This window comes from Peromyscus eremicus, chromosome 1, assembly GCF_949786415.1.
Source record: "Peromyscus eremicus chromosome 1, PerEre_H2_v1, whole genome shotgun sequence".
NCBI lineage: Eukaryota > Metazoa > Chordata > Mammalia > Rodentia > Cricetidae > Peromyscus > Peromyscus eremicus.
The window spans coordinates 68,299,366-68,314,947 of record NC_081416.1 but is presented as its reverse complement, the minus strand read 5'-3'; the positions used below and the strand labels follow the sequence as shown (position 1 = coordinate 68,314,947).

General features: G+C 45.5%; 1 protein-coding gene across 2 annotated transcripts in view; it reads right to left on the bottom strand.

Annotated features, from left to right (window-relative positions):
* Positions 1–8,452, bottom strand: part of C1H10orf90 (chromosome 1 C10orf90 homolog) — an 89,560-nt gene extending 81,108 nt beyond the window's left edge. Inside the window, exons 1-2 of one of the 2 annotated variants that reach the window (XM_059265095.1) lie at positions 8,305–8,452; positions 1,402–1,493 (exon numbers count right to left, since the gene is read on the bottom strand). In XM_059265095.1, coding sequence (XP_059121078.1) covers positions 1,402–1,493; positions 8,305–8,350 — 138 coding nt within the window. In that variant the 5' untranslated portion in view covers positions 8,351–8,452. The remainder of the gene's footprint in view (positions 1–1,401; positions 1,494–8,304) is intronic. The other variant, XM_059265091.1, reaches the window with a different exon arrangement.
* Between the last annotated feature and the right edge of the window lie 7,130 nt (positions 8,453–15,582).

Here is a 15,582-nt window from a genome sequence, read left to right as displayed (position 1 = left end):
CCTACCTGTTTCTACCCTGTGTACTTGCTGTGCTCCCAGGGAACAAATCAAGCCCATCAAGGCATGTTGAAGTTTTGTCACAGTAAACATGGTATGCCCCTCTAGAACAGGCTTTGAATGCCAACAACTACATCTCACATCTTGGGGGCCAAAATAGCATCTACACTGGTTAGTTTTTGTTAATGACACACACCAGAGCCATATGAGAAGTGGGAATCTCAATTGAGAAAATGCCCCCATCATATTGGCCTATGGGTGTATCTGTCAGGCATTTTCTTGATCAATGATTGATGTGGGAGGGCCCAGCCCACTATGAGCAGTGAATCCCTAGGCAGGTGGGCCTGGGCTGTGTAAGAAAGCAGGCTGAGCAAAGCAGGGGAGCAAGCCAGTAAGTAGCACTCCTCCATGTCTCTGAGTCAGTTCCTGCCTCTAGGTTCCTGCCTTGCACTCCTGCCCTTGCTCCTCTTGATGATGGACTGTATGCCAAATAAACTCTTTCCTTCCCAAGTTGGTTTTGTCACAGCAACAGAAACCAAACTAGAATAGCATCCTTTATCTTGGGAGACTGGGGCCAGGGATCCCTAGATGAGCTGTAGATCTTAACTAAATGCGGTGTTAAATAAAACACACACATTTTTTTTTTGAGAAAAAAACCAGACATGTTTACCATTTAACTCTGTGATAAGAAAATATTTGCAACACACGGCAGGTGAGCTCTCCTGTGGGGCAGACCTCCAAAGCCAAGGAGGAAATGAGAGCTCTGGGGTCCCAGGCTTAGGCACTTCAAGATTTGCATGTGTGAAGTGCATGGCTCTACGTGGAAGCTTCATTTTGGCTTCTGGACAAAGGGCTCAACATCAGGACTCCCATTGTGGGCCAACAGAAGCATCAAATGAGCCAACCAGTTGCAAAGACACTGACATCCATGTTAACCACTGTGTGCAGAGTTCTTCGCCCTCTGGTTTGAATCGCTTCATTATGCAAACATGACTTCTAATTTTTGTTTCTATTTCACACTGCTGACTTTTTTTTTTTTTTTTAGTTAAAACACCTGTACTAGCTTGTTATATTTCAAAGTACTTCCTCCTGACCTTCAGGAGGCTGCGTGGCATGATAGTCTGGATCCCCTCTCCTACTTTCAAATGGAGGTAGACTGTCATACTCTGCAAACTTACAAATTGTTGAAGACTATAGAAGAGTTACTTTAAAATGTACATATATATTCTATAGTTTCCTGTAAAATTCCTAATCACATGTGGTTGGATTTTTCAGGATTCACTAACTCGGCATTCGATTAAAGAAAACAAACCACAAACCTATCTCTAGCAGGCCAGCAATCGTGTTTTATAGTCCAACCAACACCTTTTGCTGACTAGTCTGGAAGTCACAAACATATGTTACCTTGGCGAAGTCCAACTTCCTCTCTGTAACATCAGACTGGAGATTTTTAAGGGCGATTTGATCGTTTGTACTATAGCGCGTGTCCAGTAATCCTAGATGAAAGGAGATGACACGGCTACTTTTAGTACACTAAAGGATAAAATAGAATGCACAACTTCAATTTTACTATCAAATTTAATGTCCCCCACTCACACAACACAGCAGCCAATAGCAGCTCCAGCATATTACAAGCTGCAACAAAACCTGTGTCCTGCCTTTACTGTTCTAGTCACTCTCAGAGCTCATTATTATTGATTCGGGTACAAAAGTCCTTCCCCCTACAGTTGTTTCTATTCTTCAGATTCAGTAAGTGGTTGGCCAGATGTGGCTCTAATCATGTTTCCATTGTCTCAAGTTTACAGTCAGAGAGAGAAAGAGAAAACCACATTTCTACATTTCCTGCCACCTCTAGCATCAAGGCATAAATACAGGACTGACTTCGGCCAGTTTCTCAATGCAACCATAATTAGAGGGACAGTGGGTGACCAGACACTGGCTGTCTAGCTGCTTTAGAGACTGTGAAGATATTTTGGGGATGACATAAGGAGTTTTTGCTGTAAAGACAACTGAGGCTGTGGTAAGGAAGCTTAAGCTTCCTGATGGATGGAACCTGCCCTGCCTGACTCCTGGAACTCCAAGCAGAGGTGCTTTTGGGAAAAGCATCTTTGGATGGAAGCAAGGAGCTTCTTAAAGCTAACCTGTGTCCTGAGGCAGAATTGAGACAAGTTTGGCTGAGGGTCCACAGTGACAGCAAAGGACCCTGAGATCTCTCACAGTAATATTGCCAGGATGTTCCTACAGAAATATGAGTCAGACATAGGAAAAGCTGGCTGGAGGAGCCTGTGCAAGAATAGCCAGAGATCTATTCTCTTCAGACCAGAGGCAAATCTTTGTCTCTCTAAACCACATTCTTTAGAATGTGACTTTTCAAAACACTACAATGGATGATGATGGTCCTAGAGATTAGAAATGTCAAAAACAGGCTCTCTAAACTTAATATCCTATATGTCAGAATTCTAGAATATGATAGAATTAGGGTAGGGGTGAGGACTCCATCTCCAGTACCATAAAAAGGATTCCCTGCTTGTTTAGATAAAGGTTACAGCATTTTTTGGAGAAAAATCATATACCACAGTACTGTCAAGTTTGGCAGATTTATGAAGGGGCTAGGATTTGACTCTGGGGGTTTTCAAGGGTCACCTCTAACCCACCCAAATCCTACCTCCATTACATCCTGTCTTTGAGTGACAATGAACTTCCATCACATTCTGACTTGGGCTGTGACTCCATCTATGACTGTCACTGAATGACAGAGGGTCATTCAAGGTGACGTGCACTGATTACTTTCTGTGAAGCACTACTATCAGACCTGAAAGGCCTGGTGTTCCTGTAAAACGTTGCTGCTTCATGATGATCTGACAGCGATGAAGACAGAAGTCACCTGGCCTGCTTGTGTAACATGGCATGGGAGTGAGGACTTTCGAATCAGCACAGTCTTGAAAACCAGATGGGTTATCATCTTCTCTGGTTTGGCCCTAACTGACCCTTAGTGAATCAGCTGTGGACCCTGCCTTCATCCATAAATGCAGACAATGGTATCTCCTACAGAAACACAGGCCTTGCCCTTGCTGCCCTGGGAGATCCTCATCAAAGCACTTGGGTAAGGATGGAGTACCAGGTAAATATGCCATAAATGGCAGAGGGTGACAATGTTACAGCCCAAGGTCTTGCCAAAGTTCAGCATCACTAATGTTGTAGTACCAGTGGTCACGCAGCCACTAAAATTGGACCACAGAGTCCCAGGGCTTGGGTCCCAGCTCTGGGTACATGGATAGCTTTGAACACATTGCCTGGCATACCCTGGTTCCTCCCTGTGTGATGGAGAATATGGAGGTGGCTACTTCACAGGGTTACTAGGAACATTTGAGTGACAGAACTAAGTTGATTTCAGTGCAATGTGCAGAATGTAATATCATATCATAATAAACACGTTTCTAGTGGGGAAAAGGGAAGGCTGCTTATTGCAGAACGTAATATCATATCATAATAAGCACGTTTCTAGTGGGGAAAAGGAAAGGCTGCTGGGATTGGGAAGCATGAGTGATTGAGTAAGTATAAGCTTCCTATGCCTGCTGTAAAAAATGGCCACAGGACAAATGAATCCTCTACAGTTGTGGAAGTCAAGTCCAACACCGGGCTAAAATCAAATGAGCAGGCCAGCGTTGCTTTCTGAGGATGCTGGGCGGTGGGGATTACTGTCCTTGATCCCAGGATTTCTTGCTGCTACACACTGTCCATATTCCTTAACCTGAGCCTGCCTCCCTCCAGCCTCTGTGCTGGCTGCTGCTCCTTCTCCTTGACTCTGCCCTACTCAGTGTTTCCCTTGAACGAGGGTTCCTGGACTAGAGTGAGCCCACCTGGACAATCCAAGGTACTGTCTTCATCTCAAGGATGGATCAGAACATGGACACATTCTGGGGTATCCTATTTCCTGTACCACAATAATTGGGGAGATTCAGGTAGAGAGACTGGGGAACCTTCAAATATGCATACTAAGTCTATGTAACAACACAGAAAAACACAAGGACACACTATGGAAAAGAACCAAAAGCTTATGGAACATGTGACTGTGACATTAATACAGTGTATGAGGCAACCTACAAAGACAATAAAGTGACTCATGGAGAAATGGCCTTGGGTGAAAAGAATGGCCTAGGTTGTGGGGCCTGACCAACTGAAGGATTCATGCCCAGTTAGGCTTTGTGTTTCAAGACTCACAGCTGAGGTATCAATTGTAGTCATGTGACTGCACACAACTTTTATTGCCTCACTGCTTCTGTTTTCTCTAGCTACAAAGTCAGAATAGGGGGCTGATGCTGCTGAGCCCTCATAGTCCCCTTTGCTGGATTTCTACTTCATCCCTTTGCTGGACTGCTACTCCATCCCTTTGCTGGACTGCTACTCCATCCCTTTGTTGGACTACTATCCATCCCTTTGCTGGACTGCTACTCCATCCCTTTGCTGGACTGCTACTCCATCCCTTTGCTGGACGGCTACTCCATCCCTTTGCTGGACTACTACTCCATCCCTTTGCTGGACTTCTACTCCATCCCTTTGCTGGATTTCTACTCCATTCCTTTGCTGGATTTCTACTCCATCCCTTTGCTGGATTTCTACTCCATCCCTTAGCTAAACTACCACTCCATCCCTTTGCTGGACTGCTACTCCATCCCTTTGCTGGACTGCTACTCCATCCCTTTGCTGAATTACTACTCCATCCCTTTGCTGAATTACTACTCCATCCCTTTGCTAGATTGCTACTCCATCCCTTTGCTGGACTGCTACTCTATCCCTTTGCTGAACTACTACTCCATCCCTTTGCTGGACTGCTACTCTATCCTTTTGCTGGACTGCTACTCCATCCCTTTGCTGTTAGGAACTTGCTGTCAATTATGCAGACCACCCCTTCTTCCCTGAGCATAATTCTTCACAGTGGACCATAACTGCTGTGATTATGATATAACAGGCCAAGACAGAACATTGACAAAAGGCCAAACTTGACCTTGGACAACACCTTCGCTCAGGTCCCCTTCTGCTGAGTGCCCTTCACTTGCCTGTGGATCATCTCTTAGGGAATGCTCTATCTACTCTTGAGTGCCCTTAACCTCTGTCTCCATGCTTTGGTTTTTGGGGGGAAAGCTATGATGGCTAGCCATCCCTTAATTCTATCCCAGAGCAGAGTTTCTCCAAGTGTGACCCTCCAGCAACAGGGCCAGCATTAGAGGAATTGATAAGGAACATCTGTTCTGGGGGTACCACCCCCAGATCCACCAAATGAGGATCCTATTGAGGAGCTTAGACTTCCATCCATGCTTCAGCCAGTTTTCCAGCACACTTGAGGTAGCTCAAGTACAACATGGTCTTAGACTAACAACATCCCTGAAAAGATGATAAGTCTGATGACCCAGAAGGGAACCATGATGTTTTGATTTTAAAATGACCCTGTGACTTGCAAGGATCTGTGTCCCACCTCTGTGCATGGGGATAAAACGAGGCTTCAATTAGTATAAACCTACTGCAACCACAAGCCAGCTGATATTTATGATGCAGCTAGTTAAAATCATCCTATGATCTACAGTAATCTTTGTTGATGCATGGTATTCAGTGGTCTGGTCCTTTGTGATCAGGCAGTTTGTCTACTCACTAACTCACTAGCATATGCCAGGAGGTGATCTCTCCTGAGTCTGTTGGAAGAATCACACTTGTATCTCAACTCAGCCTGAGCCACATACCCAAAGCTGATCTAACACTTGATCTCTCTCCAAGAGGCCACAGCAGGCTGAGCCAATACCAACAAACTAAGCCATCCTGCCAGAGACAGGCCCTGGGCTGAGCAGCAGAGGTAGGAGGGATGCCCTCCCCTCCAAAGGACATCAAGGCAATGTCATGGACTTGTTGTCATGGGCCTCAAAATGCCACAGGAAGCTCTTCCAGTTGAGAGGACAAGGAAACGTTTAGGATACAAGAAGTGGCCTCGCCAGGTATGGCATGCCTTAGTGACTTTCCTTATTGCTGTGACAAAATAATGACAAAAGGAACTAAGGAAGATTTGTTCTGGCTCATAGTCATAAGTTACAGTCTATCATGTTGCATCAGGGAGAGGGATCTTAGCTGGGGAAAGGCTGGCCACACTGAGACATGCTGTCCACTGTCAGAAAACAGAGATTAACGCTGGTGGCTCAGCTCACTTTCTCCTTTGTCTCTTTTTATTGAGTCTAGAATCCCAGGCCATGGGATGGTGCTGCCCATGTTCAGGGGGTCTTCTGACCTCAGTTAAATCTCTCTGGAAACACTTTCATAGACATATCCAAAGGTATGTCTCCTAGGTGATTCTGAATTAGGTCAAGATGACTAGGAAGATTATCATAGGAGAATGGAAACAAAAAAAAAAAAAGGTATGGGTGGGGAGAAAGCTTCACAACCAAGCAGAAGACAAAAGGAAGGGGGAAAGTGGAGCAGGGTGAAGAACAGAGACAAGAGCTAGTCATACTCTGATGACTCACAGGATGTACATACAGAAAAATAAATTCCAACACATTGTCCAACACCACTCGAGGTGTCCCTACAAACAGCCGACAAGAGCCATTGTGTATAGCTTAATGAATCAATCCATCAATGCCATATGCAAACAGGGGAGTGTATGGGTCCTGGGTGTGTGCCTGAGTGCACTTCCTTTCACATCTCAGCCACGGTGTCATAGGCAAGGTGCCCTCAGACCCCTCTCCCTGTCCTGGTGGGTTTTGTAGAAGAGCATTTCTAATCTGACAGGAGTCACGGCTTACTCAATCTCCTTTCACTGTTTTAAAACACATTTCATAGAGAAAAATCACTTTGAAGATTTAGATTTCACTGTCTCTGTGAGATTTAACCTCAGTTAAGCTTCTAGAGGTTTCCATTTGGGACTTCTAGAACAATGTGGCCTTTTGTCTACTTTTCTGGGTTCTCTCCTTGATGCCTTCTGTTCACCTCTGCTTCTTAACACACCCACCTGGAACAATCTAGTCAGATCCCCTTCGTGAGCACCATCTTTAAGCTCAGCTGCTCCAAGTTATCCCTGACTCAGCCTTTCCCAAAAGGCTATCAATTAACCTCCCTAGAGTTCACCACTCCATCCCTCTGCCTACGTTCTTGGTGAGCAGTCATACCCACGTCTACCTACAGTACAAATAGAAGCATTACCTTTTGCATTCCTGCCTTCTCTCACCCCTAGGATCCTCCCCAAAGGCAAAGCTGGTCTTGTGGAAAGGCTCCTCTCCAAGGCACCAGTATATTTTTCCTGTGCTCCCTGGTCTTGGCAAGCTAACTCCTGGACCAGTGGCCACCAACCAAAGCTCCTGGTGAGCTTGGCTAAAACCCCTGAACACCACCAGCAGTAACTTCATACAGAGGCTTCATGGCTTAGAAAATATGACATTGGAGTGCACATGTATGGGTACTCAGAGGCTCAAGAGAACCAGGACAGGAACCCTTGAAATAAGGCTACTTCACACCCTGGATGTGGGTACCATAAACTTCTTTACAGTCTTGTACTGTCCCACAACTTGATTACACGTACTGGCTCCCAGCCTTTCCTTGGGATAACTCCTAACCCCTCACCTCTGACACAGTTCAAAGTTACCTCCTCTCAGAAGGACTCTGACATGCATCTATCTGCACATTCAAGGCTGTGTTGGAGTCTATACAGGTTGTTCATAAATGGCATAACAGATTGCCATAAACTATGGGGCTCACAACAACAATAATTTATTCTCTTATAGCCCTGAGGCTGGAAACTGAGGAGTCTGTAGGAAACTGAGGAAAGCTGTGTTTCTGCTGCTGGCTGCTGGGGATGATCCTTCTTGTGACTCCCAGACTCTGGATGTTGCTGGAATCCCTTCGTTTTCTTGACTTGTAGCCACCTGGCTCAGACCTCTGCCTCCGTCTTCCCACAGCCATCTTTCTCTAAATCCTTTTGCCTCTGTAAAGATACTAGGTCTAGGGACTACCCTAATTCAGTGTGATTTCCCCTTAACACAGCCATATCTTTAGAGACTCTGCTTTTCAATAAGGTTACGCATAAACCATCAAGGGTTAGGCTTGACACACCTTTCAGGGGGAAACAAGTCAACTTGCAGCCCTGTCCCAGACAAATGTGTTTCAGGCACACATCCTCCTGTGCCTGACAATCAGTTTGACTCTTAACATCTCATCTCTTCCTGGAACTTGGTTTCAATGATGTCTGGTCAGTTGAAGACACCAAGTATACATCAGACAAACATAACATTTACACTCTGATATCTGTGAAGGGGAAAAACCAGAACATACCTTCCCTAGACACTTTGATCATGTCCCACTGATGCTTAAAAGCCATCTTACTTCATTTCAGAGACCATCTAATGATGAAGATGTGCTTTGCCAAATCAAGGAACACAGCCACAGTTTGTATCTGTTGCTACTCTCAGAATGAGTCAGGCTTCCAACGTTCCACCCTGGTCTGGCTGATGAAATCATTGGAATGTTTACCTAGCAACCAGGTGGTGTATAGCCACTTCAAGGCCACTTCTTGTCACCACTAATTTGGGGTTAATATCTGAGACTCATTTGACAAGTACAATGAGTTTCATGAGGATTGTTTAAAAGCTTCCTACAGGGAACAGTTAGACCTGAGAAAAAAACCTTTAAGTACCATCCAGAGCCAGAAGATTTCTTCCAAACCTGCCTCTACTTTCTTGTGTTTCATTTGCCGTGACAATGTCAGTTACTTACTAAAGCAGTGAGTCGGTCAGTATAAAAGTTCCTCAGGAGGTCTGCAGAGATGTCTCAGAGGTTAAGAGCATGGACCACTCTTGCAGATGAAGAAAGCTGAGTTCTTAGCACCCACACCAGGGGTGTCACAACCACTGGTAAATCTAGCTCGAAGGCATCTAACACCCTCTTCTGGACTCTGTGGAGACCTGTACTCACATGTACACAGACTTGTACAGATATGTATAATTTTAAAAAATAAAAATAAATCATTTTTAAAGTTCCTTAAGACTAAATATATTCAGCTAACATCACAATGTTAAACAATTTAATCTACTTATTGATAGTTTTTTATAAGTTAGTCTAGCTCAATTTCAGGAATATGACATTCCATCTATTGTAATAGCTATTGTGGTTGGCTTTTATACAATCAAATAAACTATCTTTGACCCTAAGATATGAAGTACATTATCTTGTGATTTAGATGTGACTCAATTTGAAGTGGCTTCTACAGTTATTCCCCCTTTTTTAGCAAGGGGAGTAGTCCAAGACACAACTAGAGTCTTAGAATTGCAGATGGTATCAATTATCTACATACTGTGCCTTTCCTGTACTAAGTGACCTATGACAAATGCAATTGAAAAATCAGAGAAATACTAGATTGGCAACAGTAACCAATGACAAAGCATGAACAATCACAATAATATGCTGTAGTAAAACTCTGTGGGGTGGTGTGTGTGTGTGTGTGTGTGTGTGTGTGTGTGTGTGCGCACGCGTGCGCGCGTGCAGGTGGAGGCTAGAAGACAGTCTCCATTATCAATCCTTGGGTAACATTTATACTTTTTTTTTTGTTGTTGTTGTCTTTTTTGTTTGTTTGTTTGGTTTTTTTTTTTTTTTTGAGACAAGGGTCTTTCATTAGCCTAGAACTCACCAAGTAGGCTAGGCTGACCAGCCAATAATCTCCATGGATCTGCCTGTCTCTGCCTTCTCAGTGTTGGGATTACAAATATGCACCATCATGCTGGGATGTGTGTGTGTGTGTGTGTGTGTGTGTGTGTGTGTGTGTGTGTGTGTGTTGTATATGCCCATGTGTGTATTGGTACACATGCCTATGTGTGTAGTCAGAACCCAAAGGAGGGTTCTCTGCTATGGGATGTTCTGTATGGCAAATGTGTTGCTCTGATTGATCAATAAATAAAACACTGATTGGCCAGTGGCTAGGCAGGAAGTATAGGCGGGACAAGGAGGAGAATAAAGCTGGGAAGTGGAAGGCTGAGTCAGAGATACTGCCAGCCGCCACGATGACAAACAGCATGTGAAGATGCCGGTAAGCCACGAGCCACGTGGCAAGGTATAGATTTGTGGAAATGGATTAATTTAAGCTCCCTCTGTAGACCAGGCTGGCCTCAAACTCACAGAGATCCATCTGACTCTGCCTCCCAAGTGCTAAGAACAGTTAGCAAGAAGCCTGCCATGGCCATACAGTTTGTAACCAATATAAGTCTCTGTGTTTACTTGGTTGGGTCTGAACGGCTATGAGACTGGCAGGTGAGAGAGATTTGTCCTGACTGTGGGCCATGCAGAAAAACTCTAGCTACAGTTCTCTATCACTCTCTACCTTATTCTTTTTTGTTGTTGTTGTTGTTGTTTGGTTTTGTTTTTCAGAGACAGGGGGTTTCTCTGTGTAACAGCCCTGGCTGTCCTGGATCTCCCTCTGTAGACCAGGCTGGCCTCAAACTCACAGAGATCCATCTGGCTCTGCCTCCCAATTGCTCAGATTGAAAGGCGTGCACCACCACTACCTGCCTACCTTATTCTTCTGTGGTGGGATCTCTAGCTGAACCTGGATCTGGTCAGTTTCCAGCTAGACTGGCGGCTGGTAAGCCCCAGTGATCCCCCTACCTCTAACCTCCTTAGTGCTGGGGTTACAGACGTGCATGGGACAATGCCCAGCTTGTTAACCTGGGTGCCAGGATCTGAACTCCAGTCCTCACACTGCTCAATAAGAGCTCAATCTACTGAGTCCTCTCTCCAGCCCTAACTCTGGATTCTTCCTTTATTTTCAAATGTAGATTCTGGGGAATCAAACGCAGGTCCTCATGCTTGTGCTGTAGCCACTTTACCCATCAAGCCATCTCCTCAGCACATGCACGTTATCCAACTTCTAAAACATGAGTTGTTTCCTTTTGCAGTTTGCCACTTGATACTCTCAGACTACGGTTGGTTACAGGAAACAAACCATAACAGTGAACGCACAGGTAAGGGAGATGATTGTGGTCAACCACATAGAGATGCACTGTTTAAACTGTGATAAGAGCGAGTAACACTACAGAAGTTACTGAACTGAAAACCCTGGGCTGAGATGGCCCTGGCACACATGAATCACTACTCAAGCATGAGATGCAATGGCTAAGGCCAAACGGGGAGATCTGGCCAGCTGCATAATTCAGAAGCTTCAATGAAACGGATCATTTGGGATGGTGACAGCTTTATGCTCTGGGATGAGGCATCCACAGCGTGGTCATTATCTAGATGAGCAGTGCCTTTGTAAGCAGTTGGGCAATGTGAATGTCACTGGCTGAACTCGAGGTGTGTCACCATCAGGTCACAATGGCTGAATTGGATGGAGGGCTGACCTCGAGGCAGATGTTGGCTAGGCACCGTCCATATAATTTGTCAATTACAGAGTAAAACAAAGACATTTAAAAAGCCTGTGGATTTTTTCAGTCCCAGGGAATCTAATTGAGCAAGACCCCCAGAGTGTGAGGCACAGTTTCTTGGAAATCTGATGCAGTGGCTCTGTTGCTATGTGGCAGGAATGTGAGTCTCCTCTGGGGGGACAGAGCAAGGGCACTATCCTCAACTGTGAAGACCACCCGACATGATAGGCATGTACAAATCCCACATTCATAGTGAGGCTTGCTCACATGCACAGCATCAGCACCACCACCCCTAGCCTTGGTACAGTATAGTACCAGAAGAACATAGACACACAGCACTCAGAAGTCCCTGTCCCTGAAGAGTCCATAGCCTAATGGGGAAGGGGAGGTGACATGGAGATCTTTGCCTCTTAGGGGTGTAAAAATCTGTTGTAAACATACACAATGTAACATTTCCCATCTCTTTCATTTTAAAGCATGAGATTTGGTGGCACTAAGAGTAGTCATGTTGCTACACAACAGTTACTCCATCTAGCTCCTAGAATTTCCCATCTTGCAGAACTGAAGTCATCCTTACACAATACTAACTCTCTGTTGACACTCCTCCAGCCTCTGGCACCTAGCCTCCTGCCTTTATGAGTCCCCAGCATTAGGAACAGCATCTGAGTTGAATATACAAGCAACATTGTTGACTGGTATGTTTCACATAATATAACGTCCTTGGGATTATATATGTGCTGGAATTCCCTGTCCCTTTGAATGCCGTAGCATCCTGTTGTACAGATAGATGGCAATCTGCCTATCTATTTGTCTATTAGCTAGCACTTGGAATGCCTCTGCATTTTGGCTGCTTGAATAATGCTGAATACAGTGGATACACAAATATCTGGGTCTTGGTTTCTCATTCTTTCTTGCAGCTTCGCTTTGCCTTTCATTCTGTGGCTCTGTCTTGATCTTATGTGATATTCTCTTAGGTAGACCACAGTTCTTTCATACGTGGAGATTAGGGAGCTATCTCGAGCATCATTCCTCAGACTTTAACCAGCTTTAGTTTCTGACAGTGTCCTTGGCCACTACAGAAGGTAGGCTGGCTGGCCAGCCAGCTCAAGGGAATTGCCTGCCTTTGTCTCCCCAGCATTGGGATGACTTCACGTACAACTGTGCCCAGGTTTTTTTATGTTGGTTCACGGGGGTTGAACTCAGGTCTTTCAATCACCCCAGCCCTACAGTATTTACTTGGAAAATCTGTAGGGGAGAGAGGCAGATACATAGACCGTATTAGCAGCCACATGAAAACCACCATTTTAAAAGAGTTATCTTTCCCTCCTAGGCTACTGCTTGCATGGAGTGAGGGGGAAATGTGAGGTAGGATCATGATTAAGGTCCTGATCAGTGGTGACAGATGGCTGCAACTGAACATAGGCAATTAGTGTCATGTGGCCCATACTCTTTCAAAATGGATTTGGAGATGAAAAGGAAGGAGAGACTTGTCTTTTCCTGAGTAGTCTTCAGAGTTAGTGGGTAGCCCAATTAGGGAAATCGGGGCCCAGGTGTGGGTACTAAACATCCTGCCATTCCTCAGGAACCTAAGTGGAGAGCCATGACTCATATCATAGGAAGACTTGATGGAAGAAGATGGAAGGAGAGACTCTTGTCTTTGTTCCTCTGGCTCTATGAGGGCACAGCATGGTCATCTGGGAAGAGTGCAGGCAGGCTGCAAGGACACTAGGTTCCAGACCCCATTCAGCTGTAGCCTAAGCCAGTGGAGGCTCACTGCCCCATCTCTGCTTGGGCTGCAGAGAAATGCCCTGTTCTCTCATGGAGTCCTGTCCTACCATGGCTGGGACATAAAGTGTTGAGGACAGGTGAGCCAAGGTGTATGGGAGAAGGTGGCAGTCTCCACTTGAACTTTGTCCTTTCAGTAAGAAGAAACTGGCCTAGTTTGCATTGGGCTTCTCATGCTATACTTGCTTCTTCATCAAGCTTGCCAAACACAAATCATTTTTATACCATATTGAAGTCATTCAGCCATTTGTTTTCAGGGGAAACCATTATTCAGGTGGGTAGCTGCAAAAAAGTGGGGACAATGGTGACCAAGTAGAGGAAGCCTCCTCTGCAGCTTCAGCCCACGTGACATCCAGCCCTGTAAGGGAAGCCCAGTTGCCCAGGTCATTAGGCATAGGCATGTAGTTTTCTAGAGGATGAGCAAGGGTTCAAGGCTAAAGGATGACCAAACATGGGGACAGAAAATGGGACTGTCTTGAAACCTCTTCAGAAGAGGACCAGAGATGGCCTAAGCCCAGTTGCCAAGTATGCACTCCAGGGACATCAGAGGAACCTGTCAACTCAGGTTCATTAGAGAAATAAGATGCAAAAATATTCCCATAAGATGTCAGGGTGGAGCAATGTGACACATGGGTATGGGACTAGCGGCTTCTTGTTGTTAGTCTGTTTGGCTGAATTGGCCAGAGCAGCAAGCCTGGTTCCCAGAGCCCAGTGAGATGATTACGGGCTCCACCAAGAGCCGGACAAATGAGGCTAGTGCTGCGTCTGAAAGCCCCACGTGGTAAGTCTGTCATTAGAAGAGCCATTAGCTCCACACAGCACATCAAGCAGCTGGGGTAGGGAGTGGGGAGAGGCACCATCGCTGGGCTGGATCTGAGAGCCCAACACGAGAGGAAAAGCCCAGGCTTGGAGAGACCTGCCCACACTCCTGCCATTAGCTGGATCCCTGCTTAGAAGGCGAAGGAGCCTCTGCAGGATGACTCTCTAACAGCTTATCAGCCATGCTGAACAATTAGAATGAGGTTGCTCTCACCTGGAAGGCTTGCCCCTTGAGTCCTCAGGCTTTTTGTCATGGTTGAATGCAGCCACAGCACTCAGTGGTCCCTGTCCTCTCTACCCTGCCCTCCTGCTTAAAATAAACCTCACTCTGGGACAAGAATCACAGAAACTGCCCCTGGAAGTGAGAAGCACATAAGAATTCAAAGCCTCCAGAGACATTCTCCTAGCCACTCTTACTTCAACACAAAGAAGGAAATGGTAGCCCTGAGATAGGCAGGGCTTCCCCCAAAAGCCTCAGGCAGGAAGCAGCAGAATCAGTCTCACTCAGTCAAGCCTGATGATGTCACTCAGTCAATGACATCATGTCTGTTAGCTTTAAGGGTCAACTTGACACAATCCAGAATCATCTGGGAAGTCTTAATGAGAAATTATCTAGACCAAGCTGGCTTGTGGGCATGTCTGCGGAGGATGGCCTTGGTTTTGATTGCTAGTTGATGTAGACCTAGCCCATTGTGGGTGGCATCATTCTCTAGGCAGGGAGTCCTGAACTCTACAGGACAGCAGAAAGCTAGATGAAAGCAGCAGCGAGTAGGCAGCATGGTGGCTTCATTCCCTGACCATAGATATGGCATGACTAGCTGCAGCTTTGAGTTTCTACCCCGACTTTTCCAAGATGATTGACTGTAACCTGGAATTAAGCCAAACAAATCCTTTCCTCTCCTAAGTCACTTTTGCTCAGGATATTTTATCACAGCAATAGAAATGAAACTAGAAACAAAGGCCTGGATCTTCGACATTCCAGTTTTTCTCTAACCACACCACTTCCTGCTGAGCTGAGCTATGCCTTCTCCCATCTCCAGATGATTGACTGTATGTTTAAAACAACAGTTTTATGGAGTACAACTTAGGTTCCTTAAAGCTTCCATCTTGAACAGGCACAGTTCAGTGCCTCCAGGACACCTCTATCACCTCCCAAAGCAGCCCCAGACCCGTTAGCAGTTACTCCCTAAGGCCCCGTCACCCCAGCCCTTGTTACACGCTAACCTGCTTTTGCTCTCTGGTTAGCCTATCCTGGACACTCCGTTTAATGGGATGGTGGGATATGTGACTTTCTTGTTTGGCTTCTTTCACTTAGCCTCATTTATACAGTTGCCTCATGTTGTACCACACACTGGGACTTTATTCATTTTCACAGCTGAGTAATACTCCGTTACATGGAGAGGCCGCATGTGAGCTGATATCCATTCATCAGCTGATGGGCACTTAGGCTGACCCAGACTACTGTGAACATTTGTGTACAGATTTTCATGCAGCTGTGTGCCCACATATACTGAAATGCTGAGGTGTATTGTAACTCTGTGTTTACATTTTGAAGAATTGCCAAACTAATTGCTTTCCAAAGTGACTGGATCAT